The sequence below is a fragment of the Gossypium hirsutum genome, chromosome A05, assembly GCF_007990345.1.
Source record: "Gossypium hirsutum isolate 1008001.06 chromosome A05, Gossypium_hirsutum_v2.1, whole genome shotgun sequence".
In the NCBI taxonomy this organism is placed as follows: Eukaryota; Viridiplantae; Streptophyta; class Magnoliopsida; order Malvales; family Malvaceae; genus Gossypium; species Gossypium hirsutum.
In genome coordinates this window covers 11,081,362-11,101,314 of record NC_053428.1, presented here as the reverse complement: position 1 = coordinate 11,101,314, position 19,953 = coordinate 11,081,362, and the positions used below count along the sequence as shown (strand labels likewise).

At 30.6% G+C, this 19,953-nt stretch overlaps 2 protein-coding genes across 4 annotated transcripts; both read left to right on the top strand.

Annotated features, from left to right (window-relative positions):
* The first annotated feature begins 4,645 nt into the window (after window positions 1-4,645).
* Window positions 4,646-7,090, top strand: LOC107960757 (organic cation/carnitine transporter 7). The gene is made up of 5 exons (XM_016897042.2): window positions 4,646-4,798; window positions 5,242-5,521; window positions 5,637-6,352; window positions 6,443-6,645; window positions 6,734-7,090. The coding sequence occupies exons 2-5, from the start codon at window positions 5,250-5,252 to the stop codon at window positions 6,971-6,973; spliced, it is 1,431 nt and encodes a 476-aa protein (XP_016752531.1). The 5' UTR covers window positions 4,646-4,798; window positions 5,242-5,249; the 3' UTR covers window positions 6,974-7,090.
* A 3,465-nt stretch (window positions 7,091-10,555) lies between these two features.
* LOC107958475 (YTH domain-containing protein ECT4) lies at window positions 10,556-16,929 on the top strand. Of its 3 annotated transcripts, none has more exons than XM_016894253.2 (8): window positions 10,556-10,892; window positions 11,964-12,001; window positions 12,123-12,297; window positions 13,023-13,099; window positions 13,186-13,695; window positions 14,707-15,249; window positions 15,336-15,548; window positions 16,186-16,929. In XM_016894253.2, the coding sequence occupies exons 1-8, from the start codon at window positions 10,865-10,867 to the stop codon at window positions 16,555-16,557; spliced, it is 1,956 nt and encodes a 651-aa protein (XP_016749742.1). In that variant the 5' UTR covers window positions 10,556-10,864; the 3' UTR covers window positions 16,558-16,929. The 3 variants fall into 3 exon arrangements, with proteins under 3 accessions (XP_016749742.1, XP_016749741.1, XP_016749744.1); XM_016894252.2 differs by having other exon boundaries at window positions 10,620-10,892; window positions 11,964-12,007; XM_016894255.2 differs by having other exon boundaries at window positions 10,620-10,892; window positions 11,925-12,007.
* Window positions 16,930-19,953: the final 3,024 nt, after the last annotated feature.

Below are 19,953 nucleotides of genomic sequence, written 5' to 3'. Positions count from 1 at the left end.
TTATAATTATAAATTTTTGCTGAGACCATATGAAGATTTAAAATAATTGATTACTAGTCATCCTAACATATATATATATAAATATATCTCAAAATATCACATCCCCTATTAAAAAAAATCATGCAAACAACTCAAATAAATTTATTCTCTAAGACTTCTCACATTAAACTTCTGAACTATCTTCATAATACCAAAAAGTCCTTCCTACCTTCAAACTCCCTCTTTTTTCATCAAACCAACATCTTATTCCGTTGTTACCTCACTAGTCAATAAATAAATATACCTACTAAGAATCTAGGCGCATGATTCAATCTGCAATTCTTGTTGTATATCCTTGTAAGTACCAGACAAACAGAATACTAGTGCTCAAATAAATTACTCATTGCCAAAACGATTGAACAAATATGGGGCCCTCAAGTGTGGGCCCTTTGAATGATGTCAGGGTTGCTTGAAACAGGTTGGGAAACAAAGTGGAGATGATTACTAAAAATATATGGTGAGAAAGACTAAAAAAGGATTGTGACACATCCTCTTAATCACCACAAAAATAGATTAAAGATTGTGACATGCTAATTCTAGTGGTGGTGGTGGTTGATTCCTGTTCTACCCATTCATTGGCTAAACAACCAATCTTTTTATTCTCCTTTGCCTATTGGGATTGGGATTGGGATTGTCTCCTTTTGCCCTCTCTTAAACCATAATGCATCTCATATATATACATTGTTTTCTCTTTCTTAAAATCCTAGTGATTATTCATTATTGGTAGTAGTATTTAAACGATTAATTGAATTGAATTAATATTAATTAAATTAATTAAATTTTTTAATCATTTAATTTTTAATTAAATTAAAATATTTTAATTAATTCGGTCTATTAATCTTACATCTTTGGAAAATAAATTGAATTATATTTTTGAACTTTTACTATATATTGTCCTTTTTTCCTCAATAAAGTCAAACATCTAATTTTACTTGCATTTAAGTTCTTGATTTAGTTGGTAGAGAATTATCAAAAAGCCCTTCTATATACAAAGGAAGTTATGTATACTTATATTGAAGTATCTCATTAAGTTGATGGTTAGGATATTCATCATCGCTTCAAGTGTGTCTTGAATACGAGTTGCGCTAATCTCTTTACTGCTAGGGTTTTACCTTCTTGAAATTCACCAAAAGAAAAAAACCCAACAAAACAGCAATTTAGTTGGAAATTTACTAAAATACTCTTCTAAATACAAAATAAGTTGTATTATTTTAAGGATGCTTTTATCTTATTTTTATATAAAATCAATAAAAACTCAATTATGATGAGATTTCAAACTCGTGACACAATGAATTTTTTAAAATATTAATCTCATTATACGTTTTTATAATATCTGTTTTTTTTATACAATGTCTAGAGCTAAAATTCAATCGGTCATGACACAATAAATTTTAAATATTTAACTTTACCATTTCAAGAGAAAATGATTTATTTTTATAATTTTTTAAAAATATATATATTTATTACATATATTATTCACTCGAGAAATTGTCATAATTTAATAAATTCCTAAATCGCATGTCTGTTTTAATCACACTATTAAGTATTAACCAACTCAAAATTCTTCTAAAACCAAGCTTTTATAAACTAACCCGATGTTGATTCATATTTTGCTTTGTTTGAAGTGCTTGATTGATTAGATTTAATTTAACAATCTCAAGTCTGAACCACAACCACATAATTAGTTGAGTGGGGACAGACGACAGCCATGGGGAACCCAGGGGCAAATATGGCAGTTTGTTCTTTCACACTAAAAAATGCGAATCGCATCATCAACATCAATAATACCTATTATTCTTTACCTTAAAAAATTCAATTCAACCAGCCACATTATTTCATTTTATTTCATGTAAATCTTAATCCCTCAGTTCTTTTATAAGCTTATTATTAAACTCAATTTGACAACACTGTTTGTTGATGATATGGAAATAGTTTTAAAAATTAGTAAATTTATTATTAATTAAATTTTAACGTAACTCTAATTGTGCCACCAAATCATAATAATATCACAAAAAGGAAATTACATAACTATAAACATACCTTTTATTTAATATTATTGCTAGAAGTCTAGTCAGTACTCAGACAGAATAATTATTTGTAGGAAACGAGAAAGAAATCCCTTTTTCAAGTAATTGAGGAACTGGGATGGCTCCCTCCCATTTCAGATTTATAGCTTCACCCACGATTTTTTTAACTTCATAAAAACAAACAACTAATATTGCATCAACCATATAATATATTTAAAAGAATATATATATTTTTCATAACAAAAAATTAATGTTAAGCAATCCTCTACGAAATGTTAGAAAATATTATAATAAGAAAATTGAAATAAAATAAATAAATTTATTAATTTTGATACACGTATCCAGTATACCATAAGGATGTATTTTTTAATAGGATATCATTTTATAAGATTATATTATTTTACAAAATAGTTTTACAAAAAGTTATGTCTTTATGTCTTTATAAAACGTACAAAAAAAAGTCTTTATAATATAACTACCCCTCACATGTTTTTGTCGTCAAATTAAGGTTACGAGATGCTATCACACATAATAAAATAAAATCATGCTATATCAATGTAAAGTTTCTCAAAACGATCAATGATCATCAAACTTATAACAAAAAAACATGATATTCGTATATTATCGAGGTTAAAATGAATTCAGGGAAGCTCTAAAATAGTTTAAAACGAAGCAATGACTCATTTGAAACATTTTAGAAAAAGTAAGAAAAAATACAAAACAAGGATCACACAATCGTGTGGTCAAACCATGTAACAGGTTGAGGACGTATTGTTCAACGGCGTGTAAGAACAAAAATCGTGTAAGTGGAGTCACACGATCGTGTCTTCAAACTGTATAACAGACTGTGACCATATGTACCAATTGAAACTTATATCACACACAAACTTTTACCATGCATTAAACTTTTCTAAACAATAAATTATTGTTATCTACCCACTTTATAAATTATTTACGTGAAATGTTAGTATAGCTTTGTAAGCTTTGTAAATTGTCGGGACGGAGACAGCAAAAATATGCGAACAATAAAAGAATTGGTCCTCTCAAATAAAAATAATTTTCCTTTTCTTTTTATATTTGTCCTACCTAAGATTTTCAAGTTTGTCGCGTTGTTATTGACTTCAATAAATTAAGACATGATTGGTGGTGACTTTTTTTTTTTTCCTTGTTTAGTTTTTGAAAAATATGTGAAATAAGAGGTGGTTGCTTTATTGGAACAAAAACAAAATGAAGTTTTTCATCAACCAAAATCATTTCTTTAATTTCCAAAATAATCTTTTGATTGTTTTTGCTTTGTTTTCATGGAAAGGTTGGTTTGCAGTTTGCAAAAAAGAAAAAAAAGAAAAAAAGAAGAGGCAATATTGCAATTTTTAAAAATATAAGGAAAAAAAGTGCTAAAAAAAAACTTTAGTATGTGCTTAGTTAAGCATGGTAAGAGTAAAATTTGGATATCCAAATATCCAACATCCAACCTCTACTGAGGCTCATACTCTCATTGAATTTAAGTAACATAGAAATTAGATTAAAGTTACAATAATTCAAAGTAAGCAGCCCTTTATTTAAAAGAAAATATTACCCTTTAAAAAACAACTCACCTAAAAAATAAATACTAATTAATAATTTATTAGAAATACGATTTTTCGTGGTGCAATAAAGTCTAATACATAATAAAATTCTTTTATGAACTAAGTAATGCATAATAAGTTCATTTGAAATACCTTTTTACATCCAATAGATTGCATAGAATAAACCAAAAAGAATTGAAGAAAAAACTTATAAATTTGGTTTTAAAATTTCGAGAATCAATTAAATTATTTATTAGATATCACTATTTTTTTCCTTAAAATTACCTATAGCCCCTTACCAACTCATAAATAAGAGGAAAATGCGCTTCAACAAACTCGAACCCATGCCCTCCTGCATTGACAATAATATCCATGCAAATTGAGTTAAGACTCAATCAATTATTTACACGACTAAATCATTAATAAGTTAGATGAATTAAATTGATTTGAATGGTATAAAAAACAAACTATTTATATTATTAAATTATAATCATTTTTTTCTTCATTTAAAAATAATTGAAGTTGGGCCTTAAAGTATGTTTGATTACAATTCTACTTATTTTATTTTTAAATAAAATGGTAAATTTTTCTTTTGTGGAAGCCTCCTTAAGCAATATAAACAAGATAGTGGGCAAAGCCGAAGCCATACTGCATTCCTGCTCGTATGTTAATGGATTACTAATAGGCCTATGATTGGATTGGAGACAATCCAATAACTCAAAAAAGAAAGCTTTGAAAAAACCAGGTGTAATAATATTCTAAAAAAAAAAAGGAAAGGGAAAAGCTAGTTTAAGAAGTAAGAAAAACTTAACATGTTCCTAAAACCATGGATCTATATCTTCATCCTCCTCTGATTTTAATTTGAAGTAAGTCCGACATACACTATTGAATTCGTCAAAACCGAACCCCGAACACAAGACATTGAGAAAACCCGGACAGGCACAACAAACAAAACCCACTTATTTTTAATGTTTTATTAAAACCCAATAAAGTATTATTGTTTCCCCCCTTTTTATTCTTAAAAAACGTTACAGGAGAAAATAGAACATCCAACTGTGAAAAAAAACAGAAGAAGATTTATTAACAACTCAGAAAAGATTCTGATCATCAACAAAATTTTTAACTTCATTTAACATTTGCATTTCCTTACCTTGAAGCCTGAATCAGGTTATTTTTCCTTTTATTTCTAGTTTCTCCATGATATTGTCTTATCAACCTTCCTCCTGTTCTTTCATATTATGATTCTGAAAATCTTGTAATTTGATTTCTTACCACTTTGTTTGTGTTCTGATAATTAATGTAAGGACTAGTACTTAATTTCACCAGTTAAGTGATATTTACACACAAAAGAAAAACATGGTTAATTCTAAATTATTTATTTTGAATTCAATAAAAAGTAATGTAATTTAAAAAACAGAAAACTAGTAAATGTTTTTTGGGGTTATGCTTGTGAAGGTTTTGGCAGTTGGAAGATTGATAATATTCTTGAATAGCTCAAGTGTTAAAATTTATGTTTAGATACGTCAAGTGGTTCAACATTAATAAAATGGTATATATGTTGAAGCAAATGTGGTGATATATTAAATTTGTGTAACCTGATTTTGGAGCAGTTGGCAAGATGGGAGGAGGAGGAGGAGACACATTCACTGTGGACGATGCACTTTTGACCTTGGGGTTTGGCAAATACCAGTATTTTGTGCTTGCTTATGCTGCACTGGCTTGGATCTCAGAAGCCATGGAAATGATGCTTTTGTCGTTTATAGGACCAGTAGTTAAAAGAATGTGGCGTCTTTCGGCTAAAGAACAAAGCTTGATAACCAGTGTGGTATTTATCGGTATGCTAGTTGGAGCCTATTCTTGGGGTGTAATCGCAGATAAATATGGAAGAAGGTGGGAACACTTTCTGCACTCAAATCTCTGCTTCAATTGTCTATTTAACACCACATTTTAATACCCACGCACTGCTGCACGAGAGTTTGATATAGATATACATGTATCACCTCAGGAAAGGTTTCCTTATGACCGCACTGGTCACTACTGCAGCAGGCTTTATGAGTTCCTTCTCACCAAATTACGCCACATTGCTGGTTCTTCGTTGTGTGGTGGGTATTGGGTTAGGAGGAGGGCCTGTGCTTTGCTCTTGGCTGCTAGAGTTCATTCCTCCCCCAAACAGAGGCACTTGGATGGTTGTTTTCCAAGCATTTTGGACTGTGGGCGCTGTTTTTGAAGCTTCCATCGCATGGGCCGTGATGCCAACACTGGGTTGGAGATGGCTGCTTGCTTTTTCTTCCATCCCTTCATTTGGTCTCCTTATCTTCTATTTATGCACACCCGAGTCACCGAGATACCTCTGCTTGAACGGTAAGATAAAGGAGGCCATGACTATTCTGGACAGAATAGCTAAAGTCAATGGCACCAAAGTGCCTTCTGGAACCCTTGTTTCTGATGACGACGTAGTTGCGTCCGACCAAGATTCAACTCCTACAAAGAGACATAAACAAGGAGCCCTGACAACCATATTGAAGCTTCTTTCACGAGAATTAATCAGGCCAACCCTACTCTTATGGGTTGTCTTCTTTGGAAATTCATTTTCCTACTATGGCCTAGTGTTGCTCACAACCGAGCTAAACGCGGGACGCAGTGCATGCGCCGGCCACAAAGTGAAAGCCGAAGAAACCGAGGATGTTAACTACAAAGATGTTTTCATCACCACTTTTGCAGGTGCTTCAAGTCTCACTCTCACTCGTGTATATATATACTAATTTCATCTATTTGGGTTTAATTAATTTGAGGTTTGATTTGGTTACATAGAGTTTCCGGGGCTCATCATAGTAGCATTGACAGTAGATCGAGTGGGTCGTAGGCCTTCGATGGCAGTTTTGTTCTTCATCTGTTGCGTCCTGATATTCCCCTTGGTATTCCAGCAGTCTGAAATGGTAACAACGGGGCTTCTCTTCGGCTCTCGAATATGCATCACTGCAACCTTCACCACATTGTTTATATATGCTCCGGAGGTAAAATTAAAAAACTTTGAATTAACGAGTTTCTTTATTGACTTGCAACGCAAGCAGTTGATTTGTTAGAATTCATAACAATATGTAGATATATCCAACGGCGGTAAGATCAACGGGCTTTGGAGCGGCAAGCTCGATGGGAAGAATTGGAGGGATGGTGTGCCCCTACGTAGCAGTAGCATTAGTGCAGGGATGTCACGAAACAGCTGCCATAGGGATGTTTGAGGTGATCATATTTTTATCAGGGGTATCCATTTTGCTGATCCCAATAGAGACCAAAGGTCGGGAGTTGAGTGATAACGTTAAGCAGAAGTGTCAATCTGTTTAGTTGTATATCACTCGAACTTATCAGGGCATCAATCCGCCCTTCCTATCTCTCTAACAGAAGTAACGTCAAATTATTACATTGAAATATTTAAATAAAAGATAAATACAATTTGACCTCTATTATTCCATGCTCTCCCTCCTCCTTTACATTCTTTTCATTTCTTTAAAAACAAAAACAAACCCTATGTTTAATGCCCTAAAATCAAATTTACCGCATTCATTTTTTAAATAGTTAAATTGCATTGTTGTTAAAAATGATGAATTTTTAATTTAATTTTTTAAAATTATAAATATATGAACTAATACAACAATAAAATTACATTTTAACTCTAAAAAAAATGCATAATTTAATTTCGACCGGTCAAAAATTGATTTCTTTTATAAATAATTTACTAATTTTTGAAATCCTATAAAAATTAATTTTTGAAAAAGGAAAAATATAATATATATTTTTTAAAACATTGACACAAACATGGCAAATTATGGTGAAGCGATCTGTTATTACTTAACTTTTAACAATTATTTTTATATTTTTTAATTCAATTTTAGATTTTTTAAAAAAAGATTTCTAATCAATTTATTGATACAATAAATTTTATTTTAATAATATTAAAACAAACCATTAGTATATTTTTAAAAAAGAATATTAAGGATAAATAATTATATAATAAGTCACTTACAATATGTCACATGAAATATAGTTAAAATATAACATAACATAAAAATAATAATGTGATAATGATATGAATTCATAAAATAAAAAACGCATCAAATTTAAATACTTCTTTTATATTATTGTTGCTTAAGTGGTTTTTTCTTAAATATATACGGAAATATCTAAACTTGACAATTTAAATTTATTTGGTATTTAAAAATTTTTTTTAGACTTAATTGATAACTAAACTTGAAAACTATAAGCTAACTTAATATTTTTCAAGTACATGTTTGTTTAGGTACTTAACTAACTCCGTTAACTTTATCATCTTCAACCAATCATATTACGCCAAGTGTATTAACAAAAATAATATAATTTAAATTTTTAATTTTTTTAATTTTAAGGTAAACTACACAGGCAATCACCCAACTATAACCAATTTTCATTTTAGACACTTAAAATAAAAGGTTTGCAATTTAAGCACCCACGTTACATAGTTTGGTTATTTCGTTCACTTCTATTAAAGCCACAAACAACAAGCTGGCATAGCAGTTAAAATATTAATATAACAAATTTAGCCCTCAAGTTTTACATATTATGTTGATTTAATCATAACTTTAAAAAATTAATCCTCAAAATTTACAAATGTTTGATTTTTACATAAGTATTTATTCATTTTTATATATTTATATATTTATATATTTCTTTAAACTTTTTAGAATTAGGATCAACTTGAAAACATTTATCAATTTTGAGGGTTAATTTTTTAAAATTATGATTAAATCGACATAACATGTAAAAATTGAAGGCTAATTTTGTTATTATAATAATTTTTTTAACTACCATGTCATTTTGTCGTTTGTGATTTTAACAAAAGTGACCAAAATAAGTTACAAACTTTTATTTTGAGTGTCTAAGGCTTCGTTTGTTTCAACATAAAAGCTTTTACAAAAAGATATTTTCAACTTTTCCGATGTTTGTTTAATGTAAAATAGGATGGTTAACGTAAAATTACCCCTTATTCCTGTAAATGTCTTACCAAATTTTTTCTGTAAGACATTTTCCAAATTGATAAGGCTTTATTCACTATAACATTCTCTATTACATTCTTCACTTATCAAATATTTCTTTATAAACTTTCATAATTTTTCAACTTAATCCCTTTTGTCATAAAAATTCAATATTTACTAATTAATCAATATTAAATTAATTTTCTTTCTTGTTACACTTTAGTCACATAATTTATTTCAACATCTTGTTTCACATATCAAATTTATATATATTTCGCTTCTATTATTTCAACCACTTATTTTCTCAAGTTTAACAATTTAGTCCTTGTCATCATAAAAAATTTCATATTTTTTTACAATTTCACTTTTACCACATTTTATGCATATTTCGTCATCTCATAACATGTTTATTAAACTTTTATTATAATTTCCTCCTTCACATATTAAATTGTTTCATACTTAAATTTCTGTACAATTTTTAATTTAGTCCCTATTGTCATGTAATTTATTTTTCCACCATATAAGTACTTTAATCAAATAATTCATTATAATATCTTATTTTACATAACAAATTTTCATGTATCACTTCTTTTGTTTTAATTATAAATTTTATAGTTTACAATTTAATCTTTAACGTCATGAAGATTAATTATTTACTATAATTTTATCTTAACTTCATTTTGTAATCAATCCACTACTTCATTTAAACTCTTTATCATAAATATCAAATATATGTTTGTTTTATTGAAAATAACTTTTATAAAATATTTGCAATAAATTTGTCAATGAACTAAAATTATTTTACACAAATTTATCTAAATATTAGAAAATATTAAATTTTCTAAAAAAATAAATTATTATTGAGAAGTTATTTTTAGTAAAATAAACGGAAACGTTTTCAACCATTAATTTTATTATAATTAAGTGACAATACAATTAATTTTATTATAAAAAATTTAATTAATTAACTCATATTCTCTCTTCAAACTGGTTTCTTCTCCCATTTTCAACCAAAAACCAACTTTTAGATTCTAATAATCCACAATCAATATCCAAGATGTTTAGTGAAGTAGGCAAAATAAGAAATAAAAGTTTAGGTTTAGTGGCAAAAGCAGATTCACCATTGAAAACTTTTTTCTTTTTTGATGAATTGTTATTGGAAATCCTTTCAAAGCTACCTTTTAGAAACTTCAAATCTCAACTGGTTGAGTTGTTGTTGTTGTTATTTAGTTATTTATAAATAAGTCTCAATATAGGACTGGGAAAACACTATTTTAGATTCACTCATATATGATAAACTCATGGTGTCTTTCTGTACTGATTAAGGAAGTTGGTGGAACTTTGTATGTAAATAGGTGCTAGTTCTGCTCTTTAATAAGCTTTAACGATCGATCTACAACACCATTGGACTCACTGAACACATGTTGGGTTTTTGTTCAAATCACAAGGACAAAATATTAAGGGTGTGAAGAAGAAGGAACACGAGAAGAAAGGTTGAATGGGTTTTGAAGAAGGAACATGAAAAATGAAGATGGTGGAGGTGCGGAGTGAAGAAGACGACTTGAATGGGTTTTTAAAAATATTAAAGGGAAAATTAATCATCCTTTTTGCCACTAATGTGGATTGTAACTTTGTTCAAGAAATAGGGATGGTAATGAGTTCATATGTGATATTTGATTAATAGATTTTTTGGGTTCAGTCATTCTTGAATTCTTGAAGTGTTACAGAGAATTTGAAGGATCTCGGGAGAGAAGAAAAAGGACCAAATTACTTTATTTTTAAATTTGAATTAAAAATAAATTACTTAAATATTAAATATTAGACATGTGGTGCAAAATGATTGGTTGAAGATGATAAAGTTACGGAGTTAATCATGCACTTAAAAAAAGTATGAAATTGACTTACGGATTTTTAAGTTCAGGTAGTAATTAGATAAATAACAAATTCAAGTAATACGCGAATTTCAAATATCTTCATATTTATTTTATTTACTGAGGGGCGGGCGATAAAATTCAGTAAAAGTAAAGGAAGACAAGGCAAAGGCAAAGGCAAAGGCAAAGGCAAAGGCAAAGACGGTTTTCGTTTTGGTTTTGCAAAATATATAAAATAGATGAATAAGTAAATGATATATGGAAGCAGAAACAGAAAATACACTGTCTCAGTTTGTAGCTGTTGAAGCCAATCTTTCTTTTTTTTCTTTGTTTCCTTTCTGTTTCAGAGAAGATTCATGGCGGCAACCCCAGATCGTAACCCTGGTACCTCTACTACCACTTAAATTTTTTCTCTCTGTTTTACGTTTTGCTTTTATATGGTTTTCCTTTCTCCTTTATGTGGCTTTCGATTTCATGAGGTTTCAAGCTTTTATTTATTATTATTACTACAATTCATTTGGAATTGGATGGGTCAGTTTGTGTGTTCTGTGGTTGAATCTTGGGGCCTTTGACTGATCTGCTGTGTTGGTTCACTTTTATTTCTCTATAGGTAAATATATGGGGTTTGATCCTCTTGTTAAGATCTGGGATCTGGGTTTTCTTAACAGAAAGAAATTATTGCAAAATTCTCTTCTTTTGTTCTTTAATTTTCCTTTGTGTTAGTACTGTAGAAAAGTCTGAAGTCTGTAACGGTAATTTTTAAATACTTTGCTACGAAGGCTAAGAATCCTATGACTAGTTCATTCATTTATTTATTTTTTTAAAGAAAAGAGTGCCAATCAAGGTTGAGAAGAAAAAAGATGTAGTCTGGTTTCACAGTGAACTTCCTCAAATCATACTTATCAACAAAATGACAAACAAATTGCAGAATATACGGTTTACTGGAAATCTGATGAACAATTGTAGTTTATTACAATGATCCTTGGTCTTTATATCCTATTATATAGTATGCTTGACCTTGTGGAATTTTCTTAAAAATATTGTTTCTCTGTCAGACTGGGAGAAAATGAGGTGAAATGTGCATGACAGTGTTTATAAAAGAAGCTTCATCCAATATATCTTGTGTGTGGTTCTGTTTAATAATGAGTGACTTGCTAGTTCGTTATTATTGCATACGAGGGTTTGGGATTTGGCCTTATGATTTTGATGTTGTCATCCTACAAATATATGCTGAGCCTAAGTCTTTTGATATGTGAAGAACCACTCTTTTCTTTAAAAAATTATTCATGTTCTTTGTTTATAATGTGAATAGGTGTGCACGCGTGGATTTGCGCGCACATATTCATAGCTTCAAGTTTACCTGTCCTCGAATTTAGCTTTGGTTGGTCAATAATTTGTACTGCCTGTGTTTCTAAGACTCTACTTAGTCACTGAGCATACTGATCATGGATGCAGAAGAGCAACAAGCTGATCCAGAAAACGTGAAGGAGCAGGTAGTTGTGAGTTGATGACATGCTCTTCCTTTTATATTTTACTTTCTTTCATTTGTTTCTGTCGGTCAGTTTAAAGAAAATATTCTCACTATTGACCTTCATTTAATTTTCTCTTTAACAGCCTCTTCCAACAAAAAGTATGACGTTGGTTTCTCCTAATTCCTCTCAAGATGCTGCCCCAGTAGCTCATCGCAGGGATGGCGCTGGTCAATCTGGATCATTTGCTTCAGCTGGAGACCGTAACGTCTACTCGCCTACAATCTATGCACCTCAGCCTCAGGCTTTCTATTACAGAGGTTAATCTTCTCTCTTTTTGGGTCTATTTTAAATCCGGGCCAGTCTGGCTGAACCTTGTATTAAAAAATTCCAGTTGAAAATCTAGTCTCTGGTTGCATTTATGGCTGGTAACACATCAGTTTTTTTCTTGTTCAATGCTCAGGTGCCCTTATCGTTCTAGTTCTTGGATATCACTCTCTGATCCATGTAATGCTAATTTGAGCTAGGAGAATGTATGAAAAAGCTTATACCGTGTGAGTCATGTTATAGAAAAAGAAAGCAGTGAGTTGCTATATTACGAAAATCTGAAGTCTTCTGTATTTTGTATTTAGTTGATTGCTAAAAGGGAATTAAATATTGGCTTTTAAGTTGGTTTTCTATGTAAAAGAGGAACCAGGATTTTGGTTTATCTTTCTCCTCCTCTGGTTTTAATTTTCTTAAGCTATAGGTTCTTGAATTGGAATGGCAAAACTTGTAACGGTTGAAACTTGAAAACTTGAGGATGCTTAATTATTTTATTTATCTTGATTTTGTAAATCCTGTTTAATTGAATTCTTACTAAATGGGCTAGATAGTAGTGCATGTTACTTTTGAGTGATTTCTGTATTTGGACAACTATGCAGGGAAAAGAACCACTCATTTGTGTAGAAACCTTTTGATTTCTGCATTGCATTTCCTGGTTTGAGATCAGTAGATATGTGAAATAGAAATTAACATGGGGGAATTTTTCTAAATTTGAGAGCAGGTTATGACAACTCTGCTGGTGAATGGGATGAATATCCACCGTATGTCAATGCTGATGGACTAGAACTTGGATCTCTGGTGAGAATCTCTCCTTTCATCTGTGTAGGCTTTTTTTGAATGATTAAATTTTCTGTTCTTTTGCGTGACATTTTTATCTTAACTAGGGTGTCTTCAATGATAATCCATCACTTGTCTTCCACCCTGGATATGGCTACAATCCACAAATGCCGTATGGGCCATATTCCCCGGTCTCAACTCCTTTGCCTTCTGTAGGTGGTGATGCACAGTTGTACTCCCCACATCAATTTCCATTCTCTGGACCACCATATTATCAGCAGCTTGTTCCTCCGAGTATGCCTTATATTTCTTCACCATCTTCAGTTTCACAACCAGAGCTAACCACATTAGTTAATGTTGACCAACAAGGTGATAACATGCTTTTTGGACCAAGGCCTAGTTATCCCACTCCATTGGGATCTTTTGGTAGAGGCAATTTACATGGAAATCCCGGTACACTAGGATTTAATGATTTACCACAAGGTTTTGATGGATTCAGGTCTGGAGGACTTTGGTCAGATTGGTTGAGGCCTTCTGACAGACAGAGATCTTTGACTCCTATATCGCCTGCAGTATCTCCCCAGCCTATTGGGCCAGTTGGGCAGAATGTTCCAACGGTATGTATATTTGTTAATGCTTTTGGAGGTCTTATTTTGTATTTATTTATTATTCTGGTTTATGGGTTTTTACCTTTTGGGCTGCTGATTTAGCAAGTCAGTATGGTCTTAAGAATATGGGTTTCTCATCTTCTCTCAAAGTTGGCAGAGAGCACCTTCTAATTCCATTTTTTACCTTCAGCTTAAAAAATTAAATAGCATATGGCAAATATGTTGTTCATATGTAGTGGAATATGTCAAAATAAAAAATTCATTCTCATGTAGTTCAAGTTGGATAAATCTAGTATATCTATCTGCCTGGTAAATAGTGTCAAATCATTATGCTCTTTTAACAGAGGCTGGTTGCTATGTTGTGCTTCATTTATTATAGGTTTAGATGTGGCGAATGGACTCATTGTATCCTTATCACTGAAAAAATGTATATCATATATCAAATAAGAAATAACTATATCCTTCTGCTATTTGTTAACCACATATTCTATATTGTTTTACTTTAGAATTAACAATGCATGTCTCAGAAGACATGGAACACTCGAGTATCATTTTGCCTGATGAGCCTTGAATTTGTGTGTCTGTGTGTTTGTGTGTTTTCACCTCTCTAAAACCTGCAAAATTTTCTTTCTATTCTCAAATTTTCTCTGATTCTCTCCCTTTACCATCAAGTTCTGTCACACTAGAAAGTCCTTGCAGCATGTGGCATACTTTCAGAAGCAATCAGACATTCAACCAAGTTCCTTGGTTGATTTCTATTTAGATGACTTGTAGCATACCAAATTAAATTGAAGTCCTAATGCTCGCTATAATGACTTATTCAACTCGTGTTCTTTTCTTCTCTTTTAGATTAATATTTTCATTTATCTCAAATTGTGAAAATTTAAGCTCAGGAAGTGTTTAAATGGCTAATATTTGGTACACAAGTCATTTAATGATGGTATATGCAGCGAGATAGCGTTTTGATTGTCTTAAATTAGTATACCATTTTAGTATTCAATCTGTTTTATTCCTTTTCAGGTACCTCAGCAGCAAAGGTCATTCTATCCGTTAGGATCAGGAATGAACTCCTGTAGCAGAGGCTTCCTGCAAAGTGGTCTGAACCAAGGTGCTGGTTTTGGAAATGCATCAGTTCCTAGTTTAGGAGCAAATAGCAGGGGCTGGCTATCTTTTGATGGTAAAAGACGACGTGGAAGAGACAGTGACATCTCTCTATGTGGTTGTAATGGTGCTCTTGATATCCTTAGTGAGCAAAACCGAGGGCCAAGGGCCTCAAAACCTAAGAATCAAATCACAGCTGATAATAATTCTTCTATCGATGATAATAAAAACAACAAATCTTCAGCGAAGATCCATGATGATTCTTACAACAGACCAGATTTCCCTACTGATTACAAGGATGCTAAGTTCTTCATAATCAAGTCATACAGTGAAGATAATGTTCACAAGAGTATCAAATACGGTGTTTGGGCTAGTACACCTAATGGGAACAAAAGGTTAGATGCTGCTTACCGTGAGGCCATGGAGAACCAAGACAATTGCCCATTGTTTCTCTTCTTTTCGGTATTAACATTTTAGACAAAAAAATTGTATTTACTATTTACTTTGTCTATCATATCAGTTAAATATATGTTACTCAATTGTTGCAGGTTAATGCCAGTGCTCAGTTCTGTGGGGTTGCAGAAATGGTTGGACCTGTTGATTTTGACAAGAGTGTGGATTACTGGCAGCAAGATAAATGGAGTGGGCAATTCCCTGTCAAATGGCATATTATCAAAGATGTTCCAAATAGTCAGCTGCGTCACATCATACTGGAAAATAATGATAATAAGCCTGTGACTAACAGTAGAGATACTCAGGAGGTACAGTTTCAAATGACTACTATAAATGACGGAGTTCATTCATTTGATAGTGCTTTGTTGGTCAAATTGTTGAACTGCATTTTTTATTAGATGGCTACATGAGATTCAAGTGAACTTTTTTTTTTTATTAATGCTCTGGCAATCACTGGCTAATTTCAAAGTTCGAACTACTTAGAACAATTTCCCTATTTCTTCTCTGTCTGGAAAAATCTTGGTTCCGACTACTAAATTATTGGAAAATTTATTTTAAAAATTTGTTCAGGTCTCCTATCCTTTTAGCCTTCTGAATGAGATGCTAATTCTGATACCAAAGCTTCTTTTTATCGACAAAACCGTGGTCCTCAAGTGTTCTTTCCTGAATCGATAGGATCATTGATCTATATATGATCTGTGGCCCTCACCTGCTCCAGTCTCTCTCCCTCAGATGTAATTGAGGATATTACCCCGCCATTTTGTTGTCCTCCTGTCATACTACGAATCCTAAGACCATTCCTTTTCCTTTATTGATTGGATAACATGTCTTATGCAACTTTTGATTTCTTCATGCTTCTTCTTAGTTTTGAGTATTTAAAAGATGTTGCTTGAAGATATTTCACTTGCAACAATTCTTTACTTGTGTGAATGTCAAATTTTGCAGGTGAAACTGGAGCAAGGACTTGAGATGTTGAACATCTTTAAAAGTTATGAAACTGATATGTCAATCCTGGATGATTTCGAATTTTATGAGGACAGACAGAAGGCCATGCAAGAGCGTAAGGCTAGACAACAAGCTAGCCTCATGTCTGTAGGGGTTGTTGGAGAAAGTGAGAATAGAAACACTGGTACGTTATCCAACGAATTCATAAAGCAGATGTCTAAGAGCTTTGCTCAAGTTGTGTGCTTGGATGATGGTAATAAGGAAGGCACTGCTATTGAGAGAACTAGTTCTGCCTCTGATGGGTCAAAAGTTACAAGGGTTAAACTTGAAGATGTTATCACAGCAGCAGCCTCTTCTGCTCAGGCAAGTTAAGAATAAGCATTCAGGGAGTTTCGGGCAGCCTTTGTTTACTGTATGTGACAAACATCTTTTTCAGCTTCTTTTTAAAAAAAAAAAAATTATTATGCAAAGTTGGATCTCTTATTTGGTGAAATTCTGTTGGACTGCATCTGTATTTGAACAAAGTCGTATGGGGCTGATTTGCTTCATATGTAAGATTTGGCTTCTGAGTTTAACGGTAACTGTAGTCTGTTAGTTTTCTTTTACTTTCTTTTTCCTTCAACCTCTTGCTTTGATTTCGTGGGTGAGATTAGTGAAAGATACTGGCTGATATCATGCTTTTTGTAAAGTTGTTCATCTTTCCAGGCAGTTTAATAAAGAATACAGCAAATGGTGTTACTGTAATGCAATCTTTTGGGTTCTTTCTCTTCGCTCTTAGCATTCTTCATTTGTTATTATTAGGAATTGTACTTTGTTACTGATATTTATGTAGCCTATATGTTATCACTTTGAATTTGATTACATGATGATAGTAGCTTGTTTAGATTGCTCTACCTATTTGAACTCGAATTTAAAGGGGGGGGGGTTGTATGAAGTAGAATTTTTGGACATATTTTGTTGGGCAATCAATCTACTTTATGCTTGGGCTCCAAGGATAGAAGCCTTGAACAAGTGAAAAGAGGCAGCTTATTAGATTTAGTTGAAAAGAAAAAGTGAAAAGGAGTTGGATATGGGCGAGTGTTGTTGCTGCCTTAGAGAGAAGAGGATGAACCACAAGAAGTAGGTGGGACCCTCCCTCCCTCGGCCAAGTATTTGTTCGTTGATGCATATCCTCTTATCAACTACATGATGGTGACAACAACTTTGTTGAATATTCTCAGCCAAATGAAATTTACTCGGCTCTAAATATTATTAGCTCCCACCCAGACTTTGGACTTTAGAATCTTCTTTTTTGTTTTAATATGCCATTAACGATATTATCAAATGCTGACAAATTCTTTGCTTTGTTTCTTTCAATGAGCTGTCAAGCAACCCTTTTTTTTTATATTATATTTAAGATTAAAATTGGGAATTGGTTCTTATTTCACCGTTTCTTTTTTCCTTATCAATGACAATCTCTTTGATGAAATGGTCTGTATAAAATTCAAACAATGGTAGTCGATATCATATTAGTACTTACAGGTTGGTATGTATCGTTCTAGTCCCAACTGATATTAAGTTTTATATGTTCTATTTTAGTCAAAATTTTGGTGTGTTTCGATTATTTCAATAAAATACTGATTTGTATTAGTGCGTACTAGTCTATATAAAATTGTGATATTTTAAATCAATTTTTAAACTTTTTTAATTATTTTTACTCATCTATAATTACATTTAAAATTAATAGTTATTAAATTAAATTATTGAAATTAATTTATAAATTCAAAACTTATATTTATATAGATGTAATTAAGATATATTTGTATGTATAGATAATGTATAATTTATAAAGAAATTAAAAATTAAACTATAAATAGATATGTGAAGAATTTTCAAATGTATATATAATTTATCCACAAGCTAAAACTTAGATTATAAATATATGTATGAAAAATATTTAAAAATATTGGTAAATTCAAAATAATACACTAAAGCTTATATGTACCGAAATCAAAACAAAAATAATAAACTAATAGGTAGGATATTAACTGCATTAATTCAAACTCAAAATATTGTAATATTTTGTGAAAAATAAAAACCTAATTTTCTATATAAAAAAAATAAAATGCGAGAAAAACTTATAAGGTGGTGATTGATCTGAATTGAATTTTGTTTGTTTTATTTGAATCATTTGATTTCAGATTTACATCATTGAATTTGGATATGAGTTTTTTACTTAAAATCATTTTATTTTAATTTCTTTATTACTTCCGGTTATGCTTTTTGAAATAGATAAATATAGATAATTTTAGTTTTTTAAATAAAAATATATAAATAATTTTTTGTAAGCAGAATTAAGATATATTTTTTTAAAGTAAATTTAGGGAAAAAACCAACCAAAAATCCCTTACAACTATACAAGCACTAAATGATAAATTTCATCAATATTATAAAAGTTTCAGCCTTAGCCTCAGTATCAATAAAAAATTATAACATGTTGACAATTAGCTTTGTTACAATATATCTGGATTAATTGTAAGTACTTAATATGATAAGGAAATCAACTTCGAATGGTCCAAAGTGACGGGTAAAAATCGACAAAAAAATTGAGCATTTACCAAACTGGAGAGAATGACGACAAAATCGTCCCTAAAATCACTTATAAAAATAAGACTGCTTGTATAAACAAGTTAAAAAGCGTGCTACAAGAACAGACAATAATTTCTAAAAGTGAAAAATTTCTTAAACAATGAGAAATATATATATAACATAAGATAATATGAGTTTAAATCGACTTGTGAAATCATTTATTCTTTTGAAATACTCTAAAAATATAAACAAATTAAGAAGCCGATAAAAAGTCATCCACTTCACAAGAGAAACTGTTGATGCTTAGTGGAGTATCAATGACAACAGACACCGTCATTTCTTCATCACAACTGAATATAACAAAGATATCTACAAAATATATTTGTAAATTGAAAATAAAAAAGACATATAGAGTGAATGAGGAGAAAAAAATTGAGAAGAGTCAAAATGCTTAAAGAAAAATAAATATTTATTTTTCTTTACTTTTTTTTTAAACACCATAAGGATATATTGCAAGACCTTAAATTATTTGCGTAAAATTATAACATTTAAATCACATTTAATCAAAGTATTAGACAGATGGAAAGAAACTTTTAGAACCATTTTATGCATGGTTTGAGAATATGAATCTCAAAATTTGTATTTAGATTTCATTTATGATGATGTAAATGGTAAGAATGAAATATATATATATTTATTTATTTACAAATTAGTTAATATTCAATATAATATAGATTTTAAAGATGTTAAAAACATAAATTTATAAAATTTAAAAATATTTTTAAGAATTTTAAATTCATTACTAAATAAATATTTAACAAATCTATAAATTTGAGAAATTATCACAAATGTTACATTCTAAAATAGTTTAGTACTCAATTTCTACTTTTTTGAAATCTATATTCAAATTCTAAAACTCTTAGAGGTTACCGAAATAAAATTATCAAAAAAATAATAATAATGCTCTCTATAGGAGCTTGGATTTGAAAATTTGAATTTGAATTTTAATTATTAAGTACATAGTAAAACTGAAATTGACAAACTAATTGATATTCGTTATAAGATATAAAAAATATAAAAATATGAATTTATTAAATTCAAAAATATTTTAAAGATTTCAAATTCATTACTAAATAAATTTCTAACAAATCGATGAATTTAAAAAATAATAAGAAATATTATATTTCTAAATAAATTATT